General features: G+C 37.3%; 1 protein-coding gene across 2 annotated transcripts in view; it reads right to left on the bottom strand.

Moving 5' to 3' along the window:
• Nucleotides 1–21,718, bottom strand: part of b4galnt4a (beta-1,4-N-acetyl-galactosaminyl transferase 4a) — a 192,671-nt gene that overhangs the window by 67,775 nt on the left and 103,178 nt on the right. For both annotated transcript variants that reach the window (XM_079859705.1, XM_079859704.1), the window contains exons 4-6: nt 10,600–10,695; nt 6,230–6,320; nt 5,951–6,051 (exon numbers count right to left, since the gene is read on the bottom strand). In XM_079859705.1, the coding sequence (XP_079715831.1) occupies nt 5,951–6,051; nt 6,230–6,320; nt 10,600–10,695 (288 nt within the window). The remainder of the gene's footprint in view (nt 1–5,950; nt 6,052–6,229; nt 6,321–10,599; nt 10,696–21,718) is intronic.

The following is a 21,718-nucleotide window of genomic DNA, read 5'->3' on the forward strand; positions in this document are numbered from 1 at the left end:
CACACACACACACACACACACACACACACACACACACACACACACACACACGCCAACCAAAAAAAGTCCCGCTGCAGATTCTCCCACACTTGCTCCTCTCTTTTTGCCGACAGGAATGCGTTTCCTTTCACACACACCTTGCGTGGCCATCAGGATCAACACACACGTGTGACTCAGCCAATGCTAATTGCCTCCGCTGCCAAACACAACTTGGCCTCTCACGGGTATTAGAGGACAAAGATGCGTTGTGTATTTGCATGTGTGTGTGTGTGTGTATACGTCTGCCTTCAGAGGCGAAAGCTACAGTATATTTCCACTTGAAGGTGACTACATGAAAATCTTTCAAATGCGAGGGGAAGATAAAACATTGGGTGGAAATGTTTTGCTAGCGCACTTGCTAGCAACAGTTCTTTTAGGTTTAATAAAAATCTCAGCTTTGTAAAAAAGAAGTACACTTTAGCATAAAAAGTATTACTATGGAAACAACCTACTTTAAAATGATACACTTAAAGTGAAAATGAAGCTCATGTAGCTAGAACCTTTCAATTTACACAGAGGACTCATTTTTCTGCATTAATGTGAATGGTGCTAATGCTACATATTTTGCTGCAGGGCATTGTTGTGCAGTTTATAATTGCTAAGTGTTCTTGGTGTTTTTTGGGTGTTTGCTTGCTGGCCTAAGTCAATGAGCCCACTCATAGTCTCCACATACAGTATGGATGGATTCCTTCTTTTGTAGCCTATGGGATTTTGTTTGCTCATTTTATAGACCACCGGTGAAATGGGTTGTTCACCCAAAAAAATAATTCTGTCATCATTTAGTCACCATCCTGTCGTTTCAAACATGTATGACTTACTGTCTTCTGCGGAACACAAAAGAAGATATTTTTATAAATGTTTTACTCTTTTGAAACCCACTGGCTTTCACTGTGTAAAAACAGTTTTTTTTTTTTTTTTTGTTCTCTCTTTCCCTGTCAGTTTTTTTTTTTAAGTTGCCAGCCAGTACCAGCACTTTTGATCATAGTCACAAAACTTTCATGGCTCCCACAATATTTGTTGTATGAATATCTGAATATGCAATATATAAAAAGAAAGAACAGTCTGGTTTAAAAAAAAAAAACTTTTTTTTATTTTTTTTTATAGCATAATTTATTCTTTTTTATCAACACTTTAATGTGGGGAAGTTTCATAAACAATTTTTTTTAAACAAAAAGCAGAGAAAATCGTGTTTCTGTCAAAGGCTACGTCCAGATCGGATTCAGAACAATGATCATTACATACTGTTGATGGAGAAGATTGAGTCCATCAACACCCCTGAAGCTTCTCAGTCCTATACCTCTTCATGGGTTCATCATTTTAATGGGTAATGTTAGGCAGTTTTGATCTACATACTGTTAAATGTTTGTTAAAGGAGAACTCCGGTCAATTTTAACATTGAGCTCATTTTTTTGTAAATTTGGAGTGCTGTCAGTACAGAGAACAACGACAAAAATCGGTGTTGCCTACACCGTGTTATCCTCTTTTTAAAATTTGCACCCTGTTGACTTCAATGGGGCAAGTTTTAAACCTGCTTTTAGCCTCTTAACATCCTTGATGTGTCATTACAACTACAAGTGCCCAGCCAATGTGAGTGATTCCTTCAGAGTGAACACGGTGAATCTGACTGCAGTAGATGTGAAAGATATGAATAAAAATGAAATTAATTCGGCCAGCGCAAATACCTGTATTTATTTCCTGTTTTCGGTCGAAGTCCACAGTAGTCGATTGTCGAGTTCACGCGCGTGATCATAGGTAGCTAAGCAACAGTGGAGAACTCGACAATCGACTACTGTGGACTTCGACCGAAAACAGGATGTAAATACAGGTATGTGCGCTGGCCGAATTAACTTCATTTTTATTCATATCTTTCACATCTACTGCAGTCAGATTCACCCGTGTTCACTCTAAAGGAATCACTCACATGACCTGTGCACTTGTAATGACACATCAAGGATGTTAAGAGGCTAAAAGCAGGTTTAAAACTTGCCCCATTGAAGTCAACAGGGTGCAAATTTTAAAAAGAGGATAACACGGTGTAGGCAACACCGATTTTTGTCGTTGTTCTCTGTACTGACAGCACTCCAAATGTACAAAAAAATCCTTTAATTACATTAGCTTCTGCGTAAGCAACCACAATCTGCTCCTTCTGGTTTATGTACATATTTTTTGGCTTGTTTTTGCTTTTTCAAATATGGCACATCATATGGTAGCGACAATCGATCACCAGATCCCAATGCTGTCGTCGCTGACTTGCTGTGATGCATTATATTCGATTGTTTGATTTTTACAGCATGCCCTAAAACATTTTTACAGCATGCCATGATTTTTACAGCATGCCTTTACAGCATGCCTTGATTTTTACAGCATGCCAGCAATGCGATAACATTCTAGCGACAAGCAATTTGTCTGTCCACAACAGATACAACTAAAGCAGTTACAAACACAGCCAATCAGGGGAGCGTGTGGGCGGAGCTCTGTCTGCAAGCGCACTGCTGTCTCGCACTCACAGCGAAATCGATAAGTACATAACCAAATTACTAACTAAAACTTAAACCATTTCATCACTACTCAAAATGCATACTCAGGGTATGTTTCCACGAAACGACATACTAAAAACGGAAATGTTTTTCCTTTTATCGCATACAGACGACAACGTTGTCAAAATAATCCCCGTCCAAACAGATCCGCGAAAACGACTAAAAACGCTGTATTATTCATGCCAGGCCAGTAGGTGGCGATGTCACTTTATAAAGAAACACTACGAGCCTATAAGACTGAACACGTAATGCGCATTCGCATGACGCCACCGTTTTCACAAATGAACGTTTTTGTTGTAAACATGGAGATGATAACTATATCGTTTTCAAAAACTTGCACTTTGAAACCCGTTTTCAAAAGTTTGTGTTTTCAGGCCTCCAAAACTCCTTTGTCGTGTAAATAAACGGCCAAAACGCACAAAAAGTTTTGTGTGTCGTGTAAACGGCCCCTCAGTGACTAATACAATCTTTGTCACGAAATACACTTGTTTGTTTACAGTTTCGTTTAAGTTACTTTCAATATCTGAGTTAAATTATAGCTATTAAAGTCACACAAAATGCTACTCGAATTACAAATTAATTACAAATCAAGCTGTCGCAGGAACCGAAACCGTTCCAAAAATAGAATCAACTGTCGCGTATCATGATAGCGGCACGTTTCACGGCACGTGTGTGTGTAGGATTTAGCGAGGGGAAGATTTTCAGTGAATTACTTAAATATCAATCTCTTTCACACACAAAGCTATTGTTTAGCTTCAAAAGATTTAGTATTTGTCATTTCTGGAGGTTGACAGCTCTTTGGCCCTTGTAAGATATTTAGCATTTTGGGCATGGAATAAGAAAAATAAGTCACTGATTCGGAACAACGTGAAGGTGAGTAAAAGATGACAGAATTTCATTTTTTGAGTGAACTATTCCTTGAAGATCTCTCTGTAACACAATTTGTCTAGTCAATGGAAGTGCAGCGGATAACATGACAATGCTATTTTTCATCTTTCAGAGATGTCTATGGTATTTCTGCTGGTATTTCTCTCCTTTATACTATTCAATCTATTTTTGAGCCATGTGAACTTTCCCCAAACAGAGAATTACATTGAAGAAACTCATTTTGTCTATCTGCGACCCTGGAGTATTGAATAGATGGAATGGGGGCAAACAGAGAAAATACAGGAGCAATGGAGTCACGCTGCTATTATACTGACGCCAGATATTGCACTTTCTTCTTGTGTCTTTCTTCACTCTCAGCTCTTTTGTTCCCACTTCTTACACTATTTGTCAAGTAGTCGCCTCAAAATCTTCGCTATAATGAACTTTCTGCCTTATTCAGACGAATCTCTTAGAGCTGAAACATTTAAGTGTCTATATTTAAAGGGTAACTCTCGCCAAAATGCAACCTAGGGTCTTTTTGTGAATCTACCCGAGGCAAACTTTCGTTTAAAAACATAATTAGAATGGAAACGCCACTTTTAGGTTTGACTGTATTTTCATTTTTGGTCAAATTGCCTTTTGAATGGGAGTGTTTGGGGCACGACTATGATAGCATAAAAATCGCTATTTTTAAAACACTAAGAAGGCTCGACACAACATGAAACTTTGCTCGAAGTATCACCAGGGGCTCTACACATGAACTCGAGCATTGAGAACATTGTTTGTGTACACAGAGTTTACTAAAAAGAACAATTTTGAACAACTCACTGTAGCTGTTGTTGTTTCCATCCGCCGGCATTTTGACAGTCAAAAATAGTCGATCTCCGAATGCAAGGAGGAAAGTAAAGATGGAAAGCTGCTAAAGCTTTGTTCCATATAAATTCACGCATAATTTGTTGTTTTGTCGTTAGTGAAAATCAATATTGGCCGTGTATCTGAAAAAGGATCCTCATATAAGAAGCAATACTAAAATTCAGAGTCAGTTCATTCGCATTCAGAAATCGACTATTTTTGACTGTCAAAATGCCGGCGGACGGAAACAACAACAGCTACAGTGAGTTGTTCAAAACTTCTTTTTAGTAAACTCTGTGTACACAAACAATGTTCTCAATGCTCGAGTTCATGTGTAGAGCCCCTGGTGATACTTCGAGCAAAGTTTCATGTTGTGTCGAGCCTTCTTAGTGTTTTAAAAATAGCGATTTTGATCCCTATCAATCCCATTCAAAAGGCAATTTGACCGAAAACGAAATTACGGTCAAACTTAAAAGTGGCGTTTGTATTCTAATTATGCTTTTAAACTAAAGTTTGCCTCGGGTAGATTAACAAAAAGACCCTAGGTTGCATTTTGGCGAGAGTTACGCTTTAAGTCCACAGAAACAATGTGCTTCTCTGTTTCTCCAGCTTGGATGGATTTCCCCATCTACAGGTGTGACTGGAAAAGGTCTGTCGCTTCCGTAAGGAGTCACTCGGAATTCCGGACAGGCTGTGATTCTTTTCTTGGACAAAGAGACGCCTTTCAATCGATCACGCATCTCTGTGACAGGGTATCAAGTCCTCGGCTGGCATGTGTGAGCGCCAATTCCCATCTGAGCCAGACGTAATCGATACACCAGTAAACCACACACTGTAAACTCTCACAGGCTTCTGGCTAAGGCACTAATTGTGTTTTACAAAGCCAACGCTCCCTCACATCGTACAAATCTGCACTTCTAAGCACCAAGAGCACTGGGGAATAAATCTAAATCTAAATGAAATCCACCATGCAGTAACAGCAAGGCCTTCTGTCTGAGGAAATAGTCACCGCTGCTCACAATGACACAATGACTGCCGATCAATGGACAATGAAAGGAGTGTTGATTTATATTTACACTTTAAAGCCTATAAAATTGAATACAGATTCTTGGGCAAGTATGATATACACAATAGGGATGTGCCTTGAGCCTAATATCTTATTATGGAAATGCACAGAAAATGAATAACGCCTCCCCTAAAGGGACAAGGTTAGGATTGCTGCGCTAGTAATTTTTCAAAGTGATTTCAATACCACGGATATTGATAGCAGCTACCTGATATATTCAATATAATTACAGAAATAGATAATTGCAAGACAATGGAAAAACATTGAAATATATATATTTTTTAATTTCCTTTTCAAATAAGGTATTCAGCTTTGGGCACATCCCTAATACACAATATAATATGCAATATATATTTACTTATATAAGTAAAATACATACATAATTAAATCTAATAATACTAATTTTATTATAATTATAAAATTATTATAATATAATTGCTATACAAATTATTCAATTTATTAAATATAAATGTAATAAATATATAATGATATATAGTTATATTAAATATTTATATATACATAATTACTTGAACAATTTGTATAGCAAAATTATACAAGGTATACATCTATCCAATCTTAAACCCCTTACCTTTCCCACGTAGGCCAGCAGACGTGCATTGAGAGGACTTTCATCTGAACTCAACCAGAACTCTGAGTTATCATCAGAAGAAACTGCAAACTGAAAATCACCTGGACAAGTGAGAGCGACGGACAGTGTGAGCGACAGGTAACAACGCTGCTTCTTATATATGTAGTATATACATTTCTTTGATAACGCTGTGAATGTGATTGTGAGAGAATGTCATTCCGTATCTCCATGAAAAATATCTAAAAGCAATTTTTACTTTTAATACAAAAGAGCATTTACCATCCTTGTACGGCAGAATGTATCCAAATATTCTCAGGCCGTAGTTCTTCCATTTTGGAGCCACAGCCAACTTCTTTACTGTAGTTCTCGTCTGGGGAGATGAAATGTTTGAATATGAAATTAGTATGTAAAATAACATTGTGGTGGGTAGAGAGACCGGCATGTCTCATCCCTGCATGTGAAACAAAATAATGATCTGATGATCTTTACAATGGAACTGAATCAACACTTGAACAATGACAGTTTTCTTTTTAGAGCTGCTTTACAGCCAAAATAAACACTGTTTGCATCATTGAATACTTTTACTGTCATCACTATAAAGTGTTATATAAATAAAGGTGACTTGGCTTGGCAGTTTAAGATGGATTTTCATATATTTTCACATGTTAACCCTGTGTCTGGGATAAGAACAAAATAATGACATTTATACAATAAAATAGTTGAAAAAAAACAAATATGAATAATTAAGACATGACTAAAAGGTTCCATGTCAATTTTAATGCCATCGCCATAAAACAATTGAAAATAAATAAAATAATAATAATAATTCCTATAGTTGTCAAAAATCAATCACTGAGAGATAATGGTGTTAATTGATGTTCTATTGTATTTCAAAATAAAATGCCTGTGTGAGTTTTGAAGCCGCTCCTGCTGTGTCTGTTCAGTCTCACCCTGCCATAAACACTAAACAGACACACACATCACAGTGTGTGTGAGACTGGAATCTCCGCTATCTGTCATCTGTTTACAAAACCACAAAGACAGAAAGATGGAGAACAGTACGCGTCTGTGTGTGCTTTTACTTTTGGGTGGGTTCTGTCAGACTTGTTTTGTCTGTGATCTATAAAAACAGGCCGGCCAAAAAAAGAACAGAAAATAAATAAATCACAAGGTAAAAAGTTGAGGAGGTGGGAGGACTGTGTAGGGGGTCTGAACTAAACCGAATTCACAATAACAGTTCAGAAGCGTACTGTATAATTCCACCCGTTACAACCTGTAGGGGTTGTATCAACCTGTCAGTCAATTAAATGAAGCCACCCACATGTTGAGAGAAGGGTTCAGGTTTTCAGACACACCTTCCAAATCCACATAATAATCAACAAGAAGGTGGTTCTTGATCAATTAAAAGGAATAATTCAGAATAATAGAATATAAATAAATCAATCAATCAATCAATAAATAGTAAGTAAATGGTGACAGAATTGGCATATGGCCATGTGATACCAAAATGAAAGAAAATCAAACAAATGAATGAATGAATAAATGAACTGATTGATTGATTGATTCAATGAATGAATGAATTACTGGATGAACTGATTGATTGATTGATTCAGTGAATGACTGAATGAATGAATGAACTGATTGATTAAATGAATGCATGAATGAATGAATGAACTGATTGATTGATTGATTCAATGAATGACTGAATGAATGAATGAATGAATGAATGAATGAATGAATGAATGAATGAACTGATTGATTCAATGAATGACTGAATGACTGAATGAATTAATGAATGAATGAACTGATTGTTTCAATGAATGAATGAATGAATGACTGACTGAATGAATTGATTGATTGATTGATTGATTCAATGAATGAATGAATGAATGAATGAATGAACTGACTGACTGACTGATTGATTGATTCAACGAATGACTGAATGAATGAACTGATTTGATTGATTGATTGATTGATTGGTTGATTGATTGATTCAATGACTGACTGAATGAATGAATGAACGAACTGATTGATTCAACGAATGACTGACTGACTGAATGAATGAATGAATGAATGAATGAATGAATGAACTGATTGATTGATTCAATGAATGAATGAATGAATGAACTGATTGATTGATTGATTGATTCAATGAATGAATGAATGAATGATTCAATGAATGAATGAATGAATGATTCATACATTTAAATAAATGATGACAGAATTGTAATATGGCTAGGTGATACCAAAATAAAAGTAATCAAATAATAATAATAATAAGTCCATAATTAATTATCAAAACTATCATTTATAATTAACAATTAACTTGTATATTTTACTTGTACTAAATAAATACATTTACACTTGAAGCATTTACATTTACACCAAAAAATTAAAATTCTCTCATAATTTACTCACATTTACTTACTTAAGTTGTTCCAAACCTGTATGAATTTCTTTTTTTCTGCTGAACACAAAAAAATAAGATATTTTGAAGAATGTCAGTAACCAAACAGTTTCTGGTCCCCACTGACTTCCATAGTATCTTTTTATATATATTTGGTGAGTAAATGATGACAGAATTAAAATTTTTGGGTGAACTGTCCCTTTAAAGGTCCAATGAAACAGACCAACAAGCACAGTTTCATTACTTGCATCCATTTATTTCCTATGAAACAGGGTGAACATTTCCTAAGGAGTGGGACATATCGAAGGGCTCATAAAACAGCCAATAGATTTTAATTACATCTTACCAAGCCATGTAACCTGATTTGCAACTAAAGCAGTTGGTATTGGGGGAGGGGCATTTGTGTTTAGAGAGCATTTGATTGGACAGAAATGTGGACACACCCTGGAGTGCAAGATTAGTCATCAAGATAGATGTACATTCTAAACACATTTATGTCCACTAAAATGCGTTTTAGATTGCATTTGTCTGAAGAACTCTAAAAATCTAATAACACTGAAGTTCTCTTCCACGAAAGAGAAATGGATTTTCCAACCGAGCGAAACATACTGACAAGTTCTTCTAAAAAGCAAATTCCTCCCAATGATCACATAGCTGCATGTTTATCCAGCTTTCTGCAAATATTTACTTTCCACCGTTTCAGTTACGCTTCACTAGGCTCCCCATGCAAATTCATGGCCGCCGTAGAGCGAGACGTGGGCTGGTGTTTTAAAAAGCCTATCTGACCAAACACAACACTGTCACATTACTCGAAAACTCAATTATGTTTCCTCATATCATCACGACAGCCGCCGTTTAAACGACAATCCCCCCTGAAGTTTATCATACCAGTGACTGTAGAGGTGCATCATATCCCTGTTTTAGGAATACTTCCCCCTTTTGTATCATTAATCTGTTTCCATTGTGCTCTACATACTCAATCATAACAGTATGCTCTATCTCATAAATCATACAAGCTAAACAGATACTCAATAATTAACGTGTTGAAATGAATAATTAACTAAGTCATCTAAAAACAAATTGTCCTCTTTAAAGCTAAAAACTGGCCACGGGGCCAATCAAAAGAGTACAAACTGTTTCAACATTGGAACTGAAGATTCATATTTTAAATATCTCATTGCAGCTATAATGTACATCAGTAATTCTCAGAAACCATCATTATGCACAATTTCCAGAATAGAGAAGCACAGCAACTGATGCATTTGTCTTAAAGTTCCCCTGTGGTAAAAATCAAGCTTTTAATGTTGTTTATATGTCTACGTGATGTTTTAAATATGCTTTAAGACAAACCATGTGCATATTCATAAGAGTACTTTCAGCTGAGTATTTTCAGATTATTTTTTAAAACTGCAGTGAACCAAAGACAGTCTCAAAATCGCTGGTGTTTCTGACGTCACAAACTACCTTGTAACAAATCAGGTCAACGTGTGATCGCCAACGAGTAGATCTCTGAGCTGGAGTGAGTGAGTGGAGGCGGGGCTCATTTGCATATTCATAGAACTGCGTATACTAAATGAGGCAAGGGTGTAGAGTTACATTCAAGCTATTTTAAGGCATGAAAAAAAAAATTATTGACTATAGGGGGACTTTAAAATATGTACCCACTGTTTTCCCGCTATAAACTCATGATGTGTATATGACCACACATGTCTCTTGAGATGGGAGTTTGAGTTATAGCCGCTCCAGGACAATAGACAAACCAATTTCATCTACCCTTCAGCCAAGAATACATGAATATGTGATCTGGTCTATGGGAGTTTTGAAGTATGAAAGACATATACATGAGCATATTCTTAAGAAAATAACAAAAAGACATATCAAAGTGTTCAAACGTCTGAGACCTTCATGTAAACCTGGAAGTTTTTTTTTAAGTTTTAGAATGTACAATGAACCAAAAAAAAGTAAGATTCTGCATTATATTTAGTCACTAATTTGTGACATTGATCATGTGACTTCTTTGTCAGATGTTATTTCTTTTATTGAAGCACAAGAAACTCTTCGGATCATTTTCAGATGATGCTGAGAACATAATCGTTGGGTTTCGGTCATTTTAGCTAGCTCATTACAGCAAAAGAGGGACAAAAAACCCAAAACATTATTTTTTATTCACTCAAATTGTTATGCTGATAATATAATGCCATACAAAAGCAGAATAGTCTCAGACTTTTATATTCATACTCACATGTGGGTAGAGAGGGAAATGCAGGTTCTTCCTGAGCTGAGCGACTGAGGAGCCACACCAGTCTTCAAACACGTGGAGGTTCGCTTGACCTTTAAACTGTCAAGAAGACACATGGACGACATGAATTAAGATTACTTTCTGAGACACTGGTGAAGCGAACCAAAAACTGTGCTGAACCTCAATACAATCACTGTAATATACTGACCTCAAAAGTTTGGGTCAGTCTTTTTTTTTTTTAAAGAAATGACTACTTTTATTCAGCAAAAGGTGCATTAAATTAATCAAAAGTGACAGTAAAGACATTTACAAAAGGTTTCTATTTCAAATAAACGCTGTTCACAGAATCCTGAAAAACATTTTTATCACTGTCTCCACAAATATATAAAGCAGTTTTCAACATTGATGATAATCATAAATGTTTATTGAGCATCATATCAGCATATTAGAATGCTTTCTGAAGGATCATGTGACACTGAAGACACTGGAGTAATGATTCTGAAAATTCAGCTTTGATCACAGGAATAAATTACACTTTATAATGTATTCAAATAATTATTTTTTTTCAAATTGTAATATTTCAACATATTTTCAACCATTTTTTTTATTTTTTATTTTTTTTATTAGATTGATCAAATAAATGCAGTCTTGTTGAGCAAAAGAGACTTTTTAAAAAAAAAAATCTTACCGACACCAAACATATAGGCCTACAGTTCAGCCAAATATTTAAATGTTCAAGCCTAATGCTGTCACAAATTACCATATGCATAAATGATCAAATAAATGACATAATTTGACATAAATTAGATACTATTTAACACAATATTGCTTAGAAAAATTCCTCAGTAGTTCGTTTATTGCCTACGTTACTTCAGGTGATTGTTTTTAGGCTTCAAAATTCATAAAAGTTGTGTTCATTAGTGAAAATGATGAACAAAACGTGTAAGAATCATATTTTGTATCTCACAAAGCTTATTTTCTGCAACAATCCAAAAGCCAATGGAAAAATCCTATTGGGTTTTTGTCAATGGAAACAGGTTGATGCATTAAAAAAGCCCATCCCTGCAGCACTCTATAGTCTTTTATAAAAACAACCACGATTTTTGGGAAACCTCTGCAGTATTATAAGATTCACAGCTGAATGACACTAGGGATTGAGTCACCAAACCGCTGAAGATCCGTGAGAAGAAGGGATGTAGATCAAATCCTGTACTGACCGCTGCTAAGTGACCTCAACAGGACTGAACCGCCATGTTTTGACCCACAGGGAGTTAAGCATTAATAAAACACAACAGCTATTTAGACGACTGGTGTTCGGGCACATTGTTCCACACGCTCAACGGAGCGTCTACAGGTTTCCCCCCCCCAAAAAAACACAACAAAACACAGCGGAGAACATCAGAGGTGTTACACCCCGAAGCTAGACGGAGGAAAACGAGAACATTTTCCAGCCCAGTAGAAAAATCCGATCGTTTCAGAAAGCGCTCACGGCGCTCGCTTCTGATGGGGCGCGTCACAAACGATTAGCATCAGTTAGCATGCTAAAGCACGGATGACCACGTACAATACTGAGAATGCCTCCTCTCGCCGATGTCAGTTAAAGCTTTTTAAGCCCGACAAATAGAACCGACATATTCACATTAGACAGCCGGCTACACTTTCAAGCGAGTATATTTTATTCCCGGTATTTGGTGCCTGTCAGAAGACATTAGACTTGAGCAGACAGAAGAGAACTGGGAGTTATTGTTTATTCCTTGCTGTTGGCGTGAAATTGATTCCTTTCTCTCCCTCTGCGAATTCTCTAAACGCGATCAATACGAGAAGATCAGAAGCACAATTCTGTTACACACCACATTTGCACACACCACAGAGACTCAGAATAAAGGCACCTTGCGGTTGAGGAACCGGAGGGAAATTCATTCGCTTTCATGAACTGGAGAAAGTTTGGTTGCATCAGTTTGCAATGAATCTTTGATGTACAAATGTTCCTGACCATCACAGTTGAGGTGAACTCGGTCAACCCATCAGTTCTGTACTTTATCTAATAGTACTTTCGGTAACTGACCTCAGGCACAGGAGGGCTTCTTGCTGAGAAAGCTTGAAGCAGTTGGTGATGCAATTTCAAGGCCTTTCCAGGAGTCATATCATGCAAAAAAATAAAATAATAATATTGCTCTTTTGAAATAAGAGTTTGTAGATTACTATGTTCAAACCCAAACAAAGCTGCAAAAATAGCTCCTTCAGAAATCTTCAAGGATGTGATATGTCACAACCTAGAAGATTTCTGAAGGAGCTATTTTTGCAGCTTTGTTTGGGTTTGAACATACAGTGCTATGCATAAGTTTAGACACCCATGCTAAAGTTGACTAAAAAGAGGAATAAAAAATCATCTTTTGGAAATTGAACTTAATGCCTTAATTTAAAAAATTAGGAAAAATCCAACCTTTAAGGACACCAATTTTCTTTGTGAATGAATAATGTATCGTAAATAAATAAATGTTCTTCCTTAAAATACAGGGTGCATAAGTTTGGACACCCCTATGTTAAATTCCCATAGAGACAGGCAGATTTTTATTTTTAAAGGCCAGTTACTTCATGGATCCAGGATACTATGCATCCTGATAAAGTTCCCTTGGCCTTTGGAATTAAAATAGCCCCACATCATCACATAGCCTTCACCATACCTAGAGATTGGCATGGAGTACTTTCCATAAGATCATCTCTCAATGCAAATCAAACCAGCTATTAGGCTAACTGAAATAAAACCATGCCATTCTCTAGGTATGGTGAAGGCTATGTGATGATGTGGGGCTATTTTAATTCCAGAGGCCAAGAGAACTTTATCAGGATGCATATCCTGGATCCATGAAGTAACTGGCCTTTAAAAATAAAAATCTGCCTGCCTCTATGGGAATTTAACATAGAGGTGTCCAAACTTATGCACCCTGTATTTTAAGGAAGAATATTTATTTATTTACGATACATTATTCATTCACAAAGAAAATTGGTGTCCTTAAAGGTTGGATTTTTCCTAATTTTTTAAATTAAGGCATTAAGTTCAGTTTCCAAAAGATGATTTTTTATTCCTCTTTTTAGTCAACTTTAGTATGGGTGTCTAAACTTATGCATACCACTGCAGTAATTTGTAAAGGTTGAGGTTTGTAAAGCAAATTCGAAATAACCTGTATTGTATTAAGCGCTATATAAATAAAGGTGACTTGACTTGATTTGACACTTTAACAGCAGAGTTGAAAGCACAGACCACATGCTGATCTAAGACCACATGTATTTCCATCCTATCTTTAACAATGTCACACCCTCAGAGATGTCTACACTCGCCCTGAATTTCTACTAGGGGAAATTAAAGTTTCCAACATACAAGAACAGTCTGAAAATAGTTTCTGTTTCTGCACATATACAACCACCGGGAATGATATAAGCATCAATAATGTGCACTTTGATTCAATTCTCGCAACTGTTTTATTGCGTATCCTGTTGAATTCAGTGAGTCAGTCTCTCATTTGTGCTGTGAGCTTTTATCCTCGGTACCAGCCCACAAACTAGGCCACAGAGATTAACCCTGCGATTCCACTGCTATAAATAAACACCATCAAGCAGAACATACTGTATTTTCATAGAGTGCCATTCTTGTTTAAAACCACAGGGATTTTTTTAGAGAGGTTTTGATTAAACTCAATCGCCTTCATGGGTAAATATGGCAGCTGTCTTCAATGTCCATATAATCTTCATGTAATATCTCCTGTGCACTTGATTAATTGAAAGATTCATTGCTACGCCAAAAAGCAATGAAATGCTACAGTAATTAAATTGTAAATTCCAAGTATTTTGAAGTCATAAGAGAGCTTTAGCAATAAACAGACTGAGTCGTTATTCATTGATAATCTTTCTCGCCAGAGAGCCATTAACTCCAGAACCACTGCAACCGGATCAGTGAATCATTGAGTTGAACTTGAAGACCGCATCATTGAAAAGAGTCTCCAAAGAGTGACTCATTCAAATCGCTCTTTGGGAAATGGATTTTTTCAATCAGCAAATCAGAGAATCCACTGTTCCCGCTACTCTTTCATAATGTTTATTCCTATTCCAGTCTTGCTCACAGGGGGTTGTGTGGATCGGTCACGGCTCTGAGTCTGATTTAAGAACCTTACTTGCGCAGCCCTTCAACAGCTCAATGTGACTTGAAGAGGCAAGACTGACCTTCTGAGCATGCTAGTTCTTGTTATCCTCCAGTTAATGCAGTCGCCCCAAAATTATTTGGACACTTATGCCACACTTAAACATGTTTGAAGGTCACTGCATTAGATACAAAATATAATAGAAAGGGAATCTGCAAACAAATGCTGCTAGTGTCAGGGTTTGGTGAGGGATGCGGCGAGTAAAAGGGGCTTTTATTTGACAAAAAAATAAAACAAAACAATCAAAAACTACCCCAGGCAGGACTGGACAAGGTAACAGAATATATATATATATGTGTATATATATATACACTCACCTAAAGGATTATTAGGAACACCTGTTCAATTTCTCATTAATGCAATTATCTAATCAACCAATCACATGGCAGTTGCTTCAATGCATTTAGGAGTGTGGTCCTGGTCAAGACAATCTCCTGAACTCCAAACTGAATGTCAGAATGGGAAAGAAAGGTGATTTTAAGCAATTTTGAGCGTGGCATGGTTGTTGGTGCCAGACGGGCCGGTCTGAGTATTTCACAATCTGCTCAGTTACTGGGATTTTCACGCACAACCATTTCTAGGGTTTACAAAGAATGGTGTGAAAAGGGAAAAACATCCAGTATGCGGCAGTCCTGTGGGTGAAAATGCCTTGTTGATGCTAGAGGTCAGAGGAGAATGGGCCGACTGATTCAAGCTGATAGAAGAGCAACTTTGACTGAAATAACCACCCGTTACAACCGAGGTATGCAGCAAAGCATTTGTGAAGCCACAACACGCACAACCTTGAGGCGGATGGGCTACAACAGCAGAAGACCCCACCGGGTACCACTCATCTCCACTACAAAAAGGAAAAAGAGGCTACAATTTGCACGAGCTCAACAAAATTGGACAGTTGAAGACTGGAAAAATGTTGCCTGGTCTGATGAGTCTCGATTTCTGTTGAGACATTCAGATGGTAGAGTCAGAATTTGGCGTAAACAGAATGAGAACATGGATCCATCATGCCTTGTTACCACTGTGCAGGCTGGTGGTGGTGGTGTAATGGTGTGGGGGATGTTTTCTTGGCACACTTTAGGCCCCTTAGTGCCAATTGGGCATCATTTAAATGCCACGGCCTACCTGAGCATTGTTTCTGACCATGTCCATCCCTTTATGACCACCATGTACCCATCCTCTGATGGCTACTTCCAGCAGGATAATGCACCATGTCACAAAGCTCGAATCATTTCAAATTGGTTTCTTGAACATGACAATGAGTTCACTGTACTAAAATGGCCCCCACAGTCACCAGAACTCAACCCAATAGAGCATCTTTGGGATGTGGTGGAACGGGAGCTTCGTGCCCTGGATGTGCATCCCACAAATCTCCATCAACTGCAAGATGCTATCCTATCAATATGGGCCAACATTTCTAAAGAATGCTTTCAGCACCTTGTTGAATCAGTGCCACGTAGAATTAAGGCAGTTCTAAAGGCGAAAGGGGGTCAAACACAGTATTAGAATGGTGTTCTTAATAATCCTTTAGGTGAGTGTATATATACATATACAGTAGGCCTATGTATGACGACAAACTGGCACAGGACTACAAACACAAGAAGCATAAATAGGGAGCAAACAAAGCAGGTAATGAGGGAGGACAGGTGGGGCAAATGAACCAATAATCCCATGAGTGACAAAACATGGAGCATGAGTGTCCGAACCATAGACTGTAAAAAAAATATGGACGACGCCCCTTCGCTCTCTTCCACTGGTGAGAAGTGAAGCCGCCAGTGTCCCGATATGGCGCTGACATCTTGGGGCTTGAGTCTGCGCAGTAGCGATTTCGGGACCAGACCTGTGCAGTAGTGAGCAGGAAGTAAAGCCACGAAATCAAGGCCCAGCCCTCACTCTCGGTGTGAAATAATTAATTATAGAAATTTAGATATTAAATTTAAAGCTCCAATCTCCTCAGTCCTCCAAAGATCCCGAAAAAATGTCCGTTGGTGCTTCAGTGACTACTTCGCTCAGAGAACTACAGCAACTACTTCGCCCTTTCAATCACAGCTGTCAAACATGACGTCACTCCACCGTTTTTATAGCATCAAATAACTAAATAAAAATAAACTTATTTTAAAAACAAACACTTGAATTCAATCACATCAGTGTGATAAAAACTACAGTAAATGACAGAAACCACCTTCGGAAAAAAGATATTTGAAGTGTAATTAAATTGTTTAGTTGGTCTCAAGTCCCATTGAATAACACGGGGAGGTGGGGTTTATGACCTATACTAGGACCAGTCACCGGGGGGCGATCGAGACGTTTTGGCTTCACTTTTCAGGGCTTGTGCGGCACGCTTGGTCCGAACCCAGACGTGGAACCAAAACCAAAATAGACATGAGTGCCGGGATCCGAAAACCACGCTCCGAACATGAAACAAGGTACAAGAACAATGGAGCACACAGCTCGAAACCGCATGCTCACACAAAGTCAAGATGACATATGAGTGTCATATATAATATAATATAATATAATATAATATAATATAATATAATATAATATAATATAATATAATATAATATAATATAATATACATGTTTTTGAAAGAAATCTCTTCAGCTCACCAAGGCTGCATTTATTTGATCCAAAATAGAACAGTTCTGTGTGAACTATTTTAATATATTTAAAAAAAAATGAATGTAAATGTAAATGCTGATTTGTAGATAAACCTATTTGGCCCAAATGCTTTTTCTTCTGATTAAACATAATTCTTTTCACAACAGGTTTTCATTTACTGTCAATTGCCAAAAATTCGTACATGAATCTATTCTAACATGAATATAGGAAATATGAAATGGCATATATCAACTGGATTGTTTGTTGTGTGTGTTGCTTTATATATACATTGATCGATCTCTCAAACGATCACTCATCTGTGTCCTTTATGATGTCACATGGCATCATATTGATTGATGATAGTAATCAAACGCTCTCATTAATGCATTAATGGGAACTCTGCTGCTTCCCAGAACCGGCTAATGACCTGTATTTGGGAAGACGAAGAAAGAGAGTCCGCTCCTCAGATTAATGTTACACAGCCTCTGGAGGAATACTGACATCCCAGCTAACAGGGAACGCTCTCCGAACACGGGCTGGCTTTCTGGCAAGGTTCTCTCAAAGTTATGAACAAACGTTCTTCCAGTAACATTAATAGAATGTTCGTTCAAAGTTGCCTGGTCTTTAATAATGTTCTCAAGACGTAAGCACAAAAACATTATTATAAAAATACATTGTTCATAGAACATTTTCTGAAACATTTCATTTGGAAATTCATTTAATGTTTTACTTGTTTCAAATCGTTCAGAGAACATTCAAAAGTAACTTTACCAAAATATTTGCAAAGTGATATAATGGAATTTTTCCTTAATGCTCGCATAACCACATTTTTAAAAACATTTAAAAAACACTTAGCAAAAAACGTTTTTATAACTTAATGGGAACGTTAGCAAAATGTTCTTAGAACATGTTTAGTTTGTGTTAGCTTGGATCACCCTGTCGCATCATTATTGCTATAAATGAAAATAATTGTCTTATCTGGCTGGAAATATTTATTTTATTTTATATACAGAAGTAAAATTAATGTCTAGTGATCACTTTGTCACTGCAACTGCATTTAACGTCCCATGAGAGTTGTTGTGTTTGGGAATTTTTGGTAGGGTTCACATACTACAAAATGACTGAGAATCACACACCGGTCAGAAAAATCACACCATACAAACTTTACAGAGACAGAAAAGATGGCTCTGTTCCAGCACAAAGAATCACCAGAGTAATATATTTTTTTCCCAGGAGCCTATTGTATTTCTAAGAGCAAACCTCACATCCCATGAGTGCGTCTAAAAAAGCATCTGACCTTCACTTTTCTCTGTCAGTCCGGATGAAGCCCATTGATCTAAATCCTCTCAATACCAGACACTAAGCCCAAGCCCAACAGCAACCCACGGAGGAATCACGTTCCACGAAAGCAGGCTCTTGTGTGACACAGACAAACAATCCACCAACGCTCAGAATGACAAGCAATGCCACCATTTGTCACCCACAATGCCTCTGGGATCGGGCATCAGAGACGTGGCGTGCTCCACAATTGTGCATCTGTGGGCATCTAATGCAGAATTGCTCTCTGGAGTCGGTCTAGAGTATGCTATGCTACGTTCCCATTTGTGGTAAAGGCCAAAGTGGTCAGCTAGTCCACCAACAAACAACTAGCTGATCGGTGATGTCTCAAGTCACTCAAGACCCCACAGCAATTCCACTGAGTGCAACAGCCGTTAACAGTGCACATCTGAAGGAAATATTCCATTATTTAGCTTTTATATTTCAGCTTTAATATATCAGCCACAATTTCTTATCAGGTTGATAACTAAAAATTATCATATATCTGCCGATACCGATAAGGAGACCGATATATCGTGCATACAGTAGTGGCCAAAAGTGATGTCCGGAGAGAATATGTGTTTTAATGACCCTACAAGTTTGATTAAATCATCAAAATGAGGAAAACTTTTATTTTTTTTTTATTTTTTTTTATTTTAAAAATGAGTGGACAATAAAACACTAAACTTGGTTAAGGTACTTATCTGACAAAGTTGTTTGGCAAAAAAAGTTGTCAAACTACAGATACAGGTTTTATTTTACTATGTAAAAAAATGCATCGAAAATCAAAAAGCATGCATTGACAACTGCATATTCAGTTATTAATACTTCATTGGTTCTCTCTTGTTTTTGCATGTGTTCAAAATTTCTTTGTATGATAGCCTGGCCAAAAATGTCCGCATAATTTGACATGTTTTATTGTGATTTCACACATAAAACAATTGACTCCAAGCACAACTACGCAATAAAAAACAAAAAAAAATTAATAAAGGGTGAATGATATCAATTTTCCTCAGCTGTACGTTTTGGCCACTACTGATGAGGGTGCTAAAGTGTTCTTCTGGTGCTATTAGCTTGTTTTGCTAATAATGTTGGAGACCCCCTATACCCATAAATATGGCGCTATTTGATGGAACAGCCATTTGTAGTGGTGTCCGAAACCATAGTGGACGTTATCGAGTGCACTCATTCAATCCAATAATGCACCTCAATAACGAGTGTGCAACCAATGTACACTCAACAGCTAGAGAATACCCATAATGCACTGTGACGGTCGCGTCAAACGAATTCCCAGAAGATGGCGCCCGCAACTGAATCATCCATCCATTCATTTTCCAAACCAATGTCCAATGTGGCTACAGCGTAATAATATACAGGTATAAATTGTTTAATTAAGGTTTAGTGATAGTTTCCATGACAAAATTCAAGATTAATTCTTTCATTACTGGAGCTGCCAGTTTGCTAAGTCTCAAATAATTATTAAACAGCAAGCACAAACTGCGCAAAAGCGGCAGCCCTTCCGGCGCACTCAAAATCTTCTTTTGATATATTGCATGTTCAGATAGTCATACAACAAAATATACAGGGGAAAATGAAAATTTTGTGAAAATTATCAAAAATGCTAGCGGTGGCTGGCGACATTTGAAAAAAAAAAAAAAAAAACACGCTGGCGGGGAAGAAGTTAAAAACATCTTTTCATTCTGTTATGCTCCATCTAACGGTTTGTGCATGCAATGACATATCATACATACTGTAAACACTCCCTACGAAATGTGTCAAATCGGGGTCACCAACTTGCCAAACCATTCAGTACTTCCTTAAGACCAATTATTCAGCTAGCCATTTAGGTAGCGCACAGACAAGCCAATTTAGACCATTTTTTGTAGTTTTGCTGCTATTGAAGATGTTTGTGCTTGAGATCATAGATATAATACAGAAACACCAGCTCTGGTCTTCGTGACTGTACTGTAATAACTCGATGGGAAGTTGCTGATGCTCACAATTTTCTCAAATCTCTAATGACACATAATGGCTTTGGATAACTGCTGTCAGCACTGTCATTTAGTGGCAACTGGGAGACTAAAGAGAGTTCCTCAAAGAAGGAAAACGAATATCATCCTCAGAGGAGGAAAAAAAGCAATGATGCTCTTAGCACAAAGGCAGAAATGTGGAAATGAATGCGAGCAGTGAAGGCCAGAGGTCAAAGTCATCTATATGAAACTGACGTATCATGCAGCCCACTGCCGTTGCAGTGAATCTATAAAGCGCCATAAATTCAACACACCGTCTATTGACTGTAGTCCTGCTAATGGCCTCATGCCCATTACCATCAATCCTCCATCAGTCCCTTCTCCTCAGCCTCGCACCTACATCTCTCTTCATGAAGGGTTCAAGGTCTGTCCATCTTTTTTTCATCGTTGTCTCTCATTGGTTGAGTGAATGGCCAAACAGAACAGCCGACTTTGCCAATGATCTCACAAAACCACAAGCCATCCCTCTTGTCACGAGTTTAGGGAATGAATTGCTCTAATTTTAAGCGATATCCGCCTCTGTTTGCTTTGCTAAGCTGTGAACATCTGCCTGAACTCAGGGGCTGTTATTCGGCTAGCTATCACTTGTGTTCACTCCTATAAATAACACGGCTTGTGAGACCTATCAGGGACCGGCCATCCATTCTCCCAGAAGCAACTGGGGCTGACGCTTAACACAACATTCAGAGCCTAACACAGGAGAAAAGCAAAAGCTGCGAACATATAAAGAACACGACTAGTACATGTAGTACTTGTACAGTTTTCTGCAGTCAGATAAAAAAAAAAAATATATATATATATATATTTTTTTTGTTATTTTTTTTATTATTATTATCTGAGATCATAGATATAATACAGAAAAAAAAAAATTTTTTTTTTTCAGTAATGTTTCATATTGCATATATATTTAGCCTATATTTAATTGTACATATATTTTTTTATTAGTACTAACGACTCTGTTAAGAAATCATTCAAGAAATCAAG

The sequence above is a fragment of the Squalius cephalus genome, assembly GCF_949319135.1.
Source record: "Squalius cephalus genome assembly, chromosome: 23".
Classification (NCBI taxonomy): domain Eukaryota; kingdom Metazoa; phylum Chordata; class Actinopteri; order Cypriniformes; family Leuciscidae; genus Squalius; species Squalius cephalus.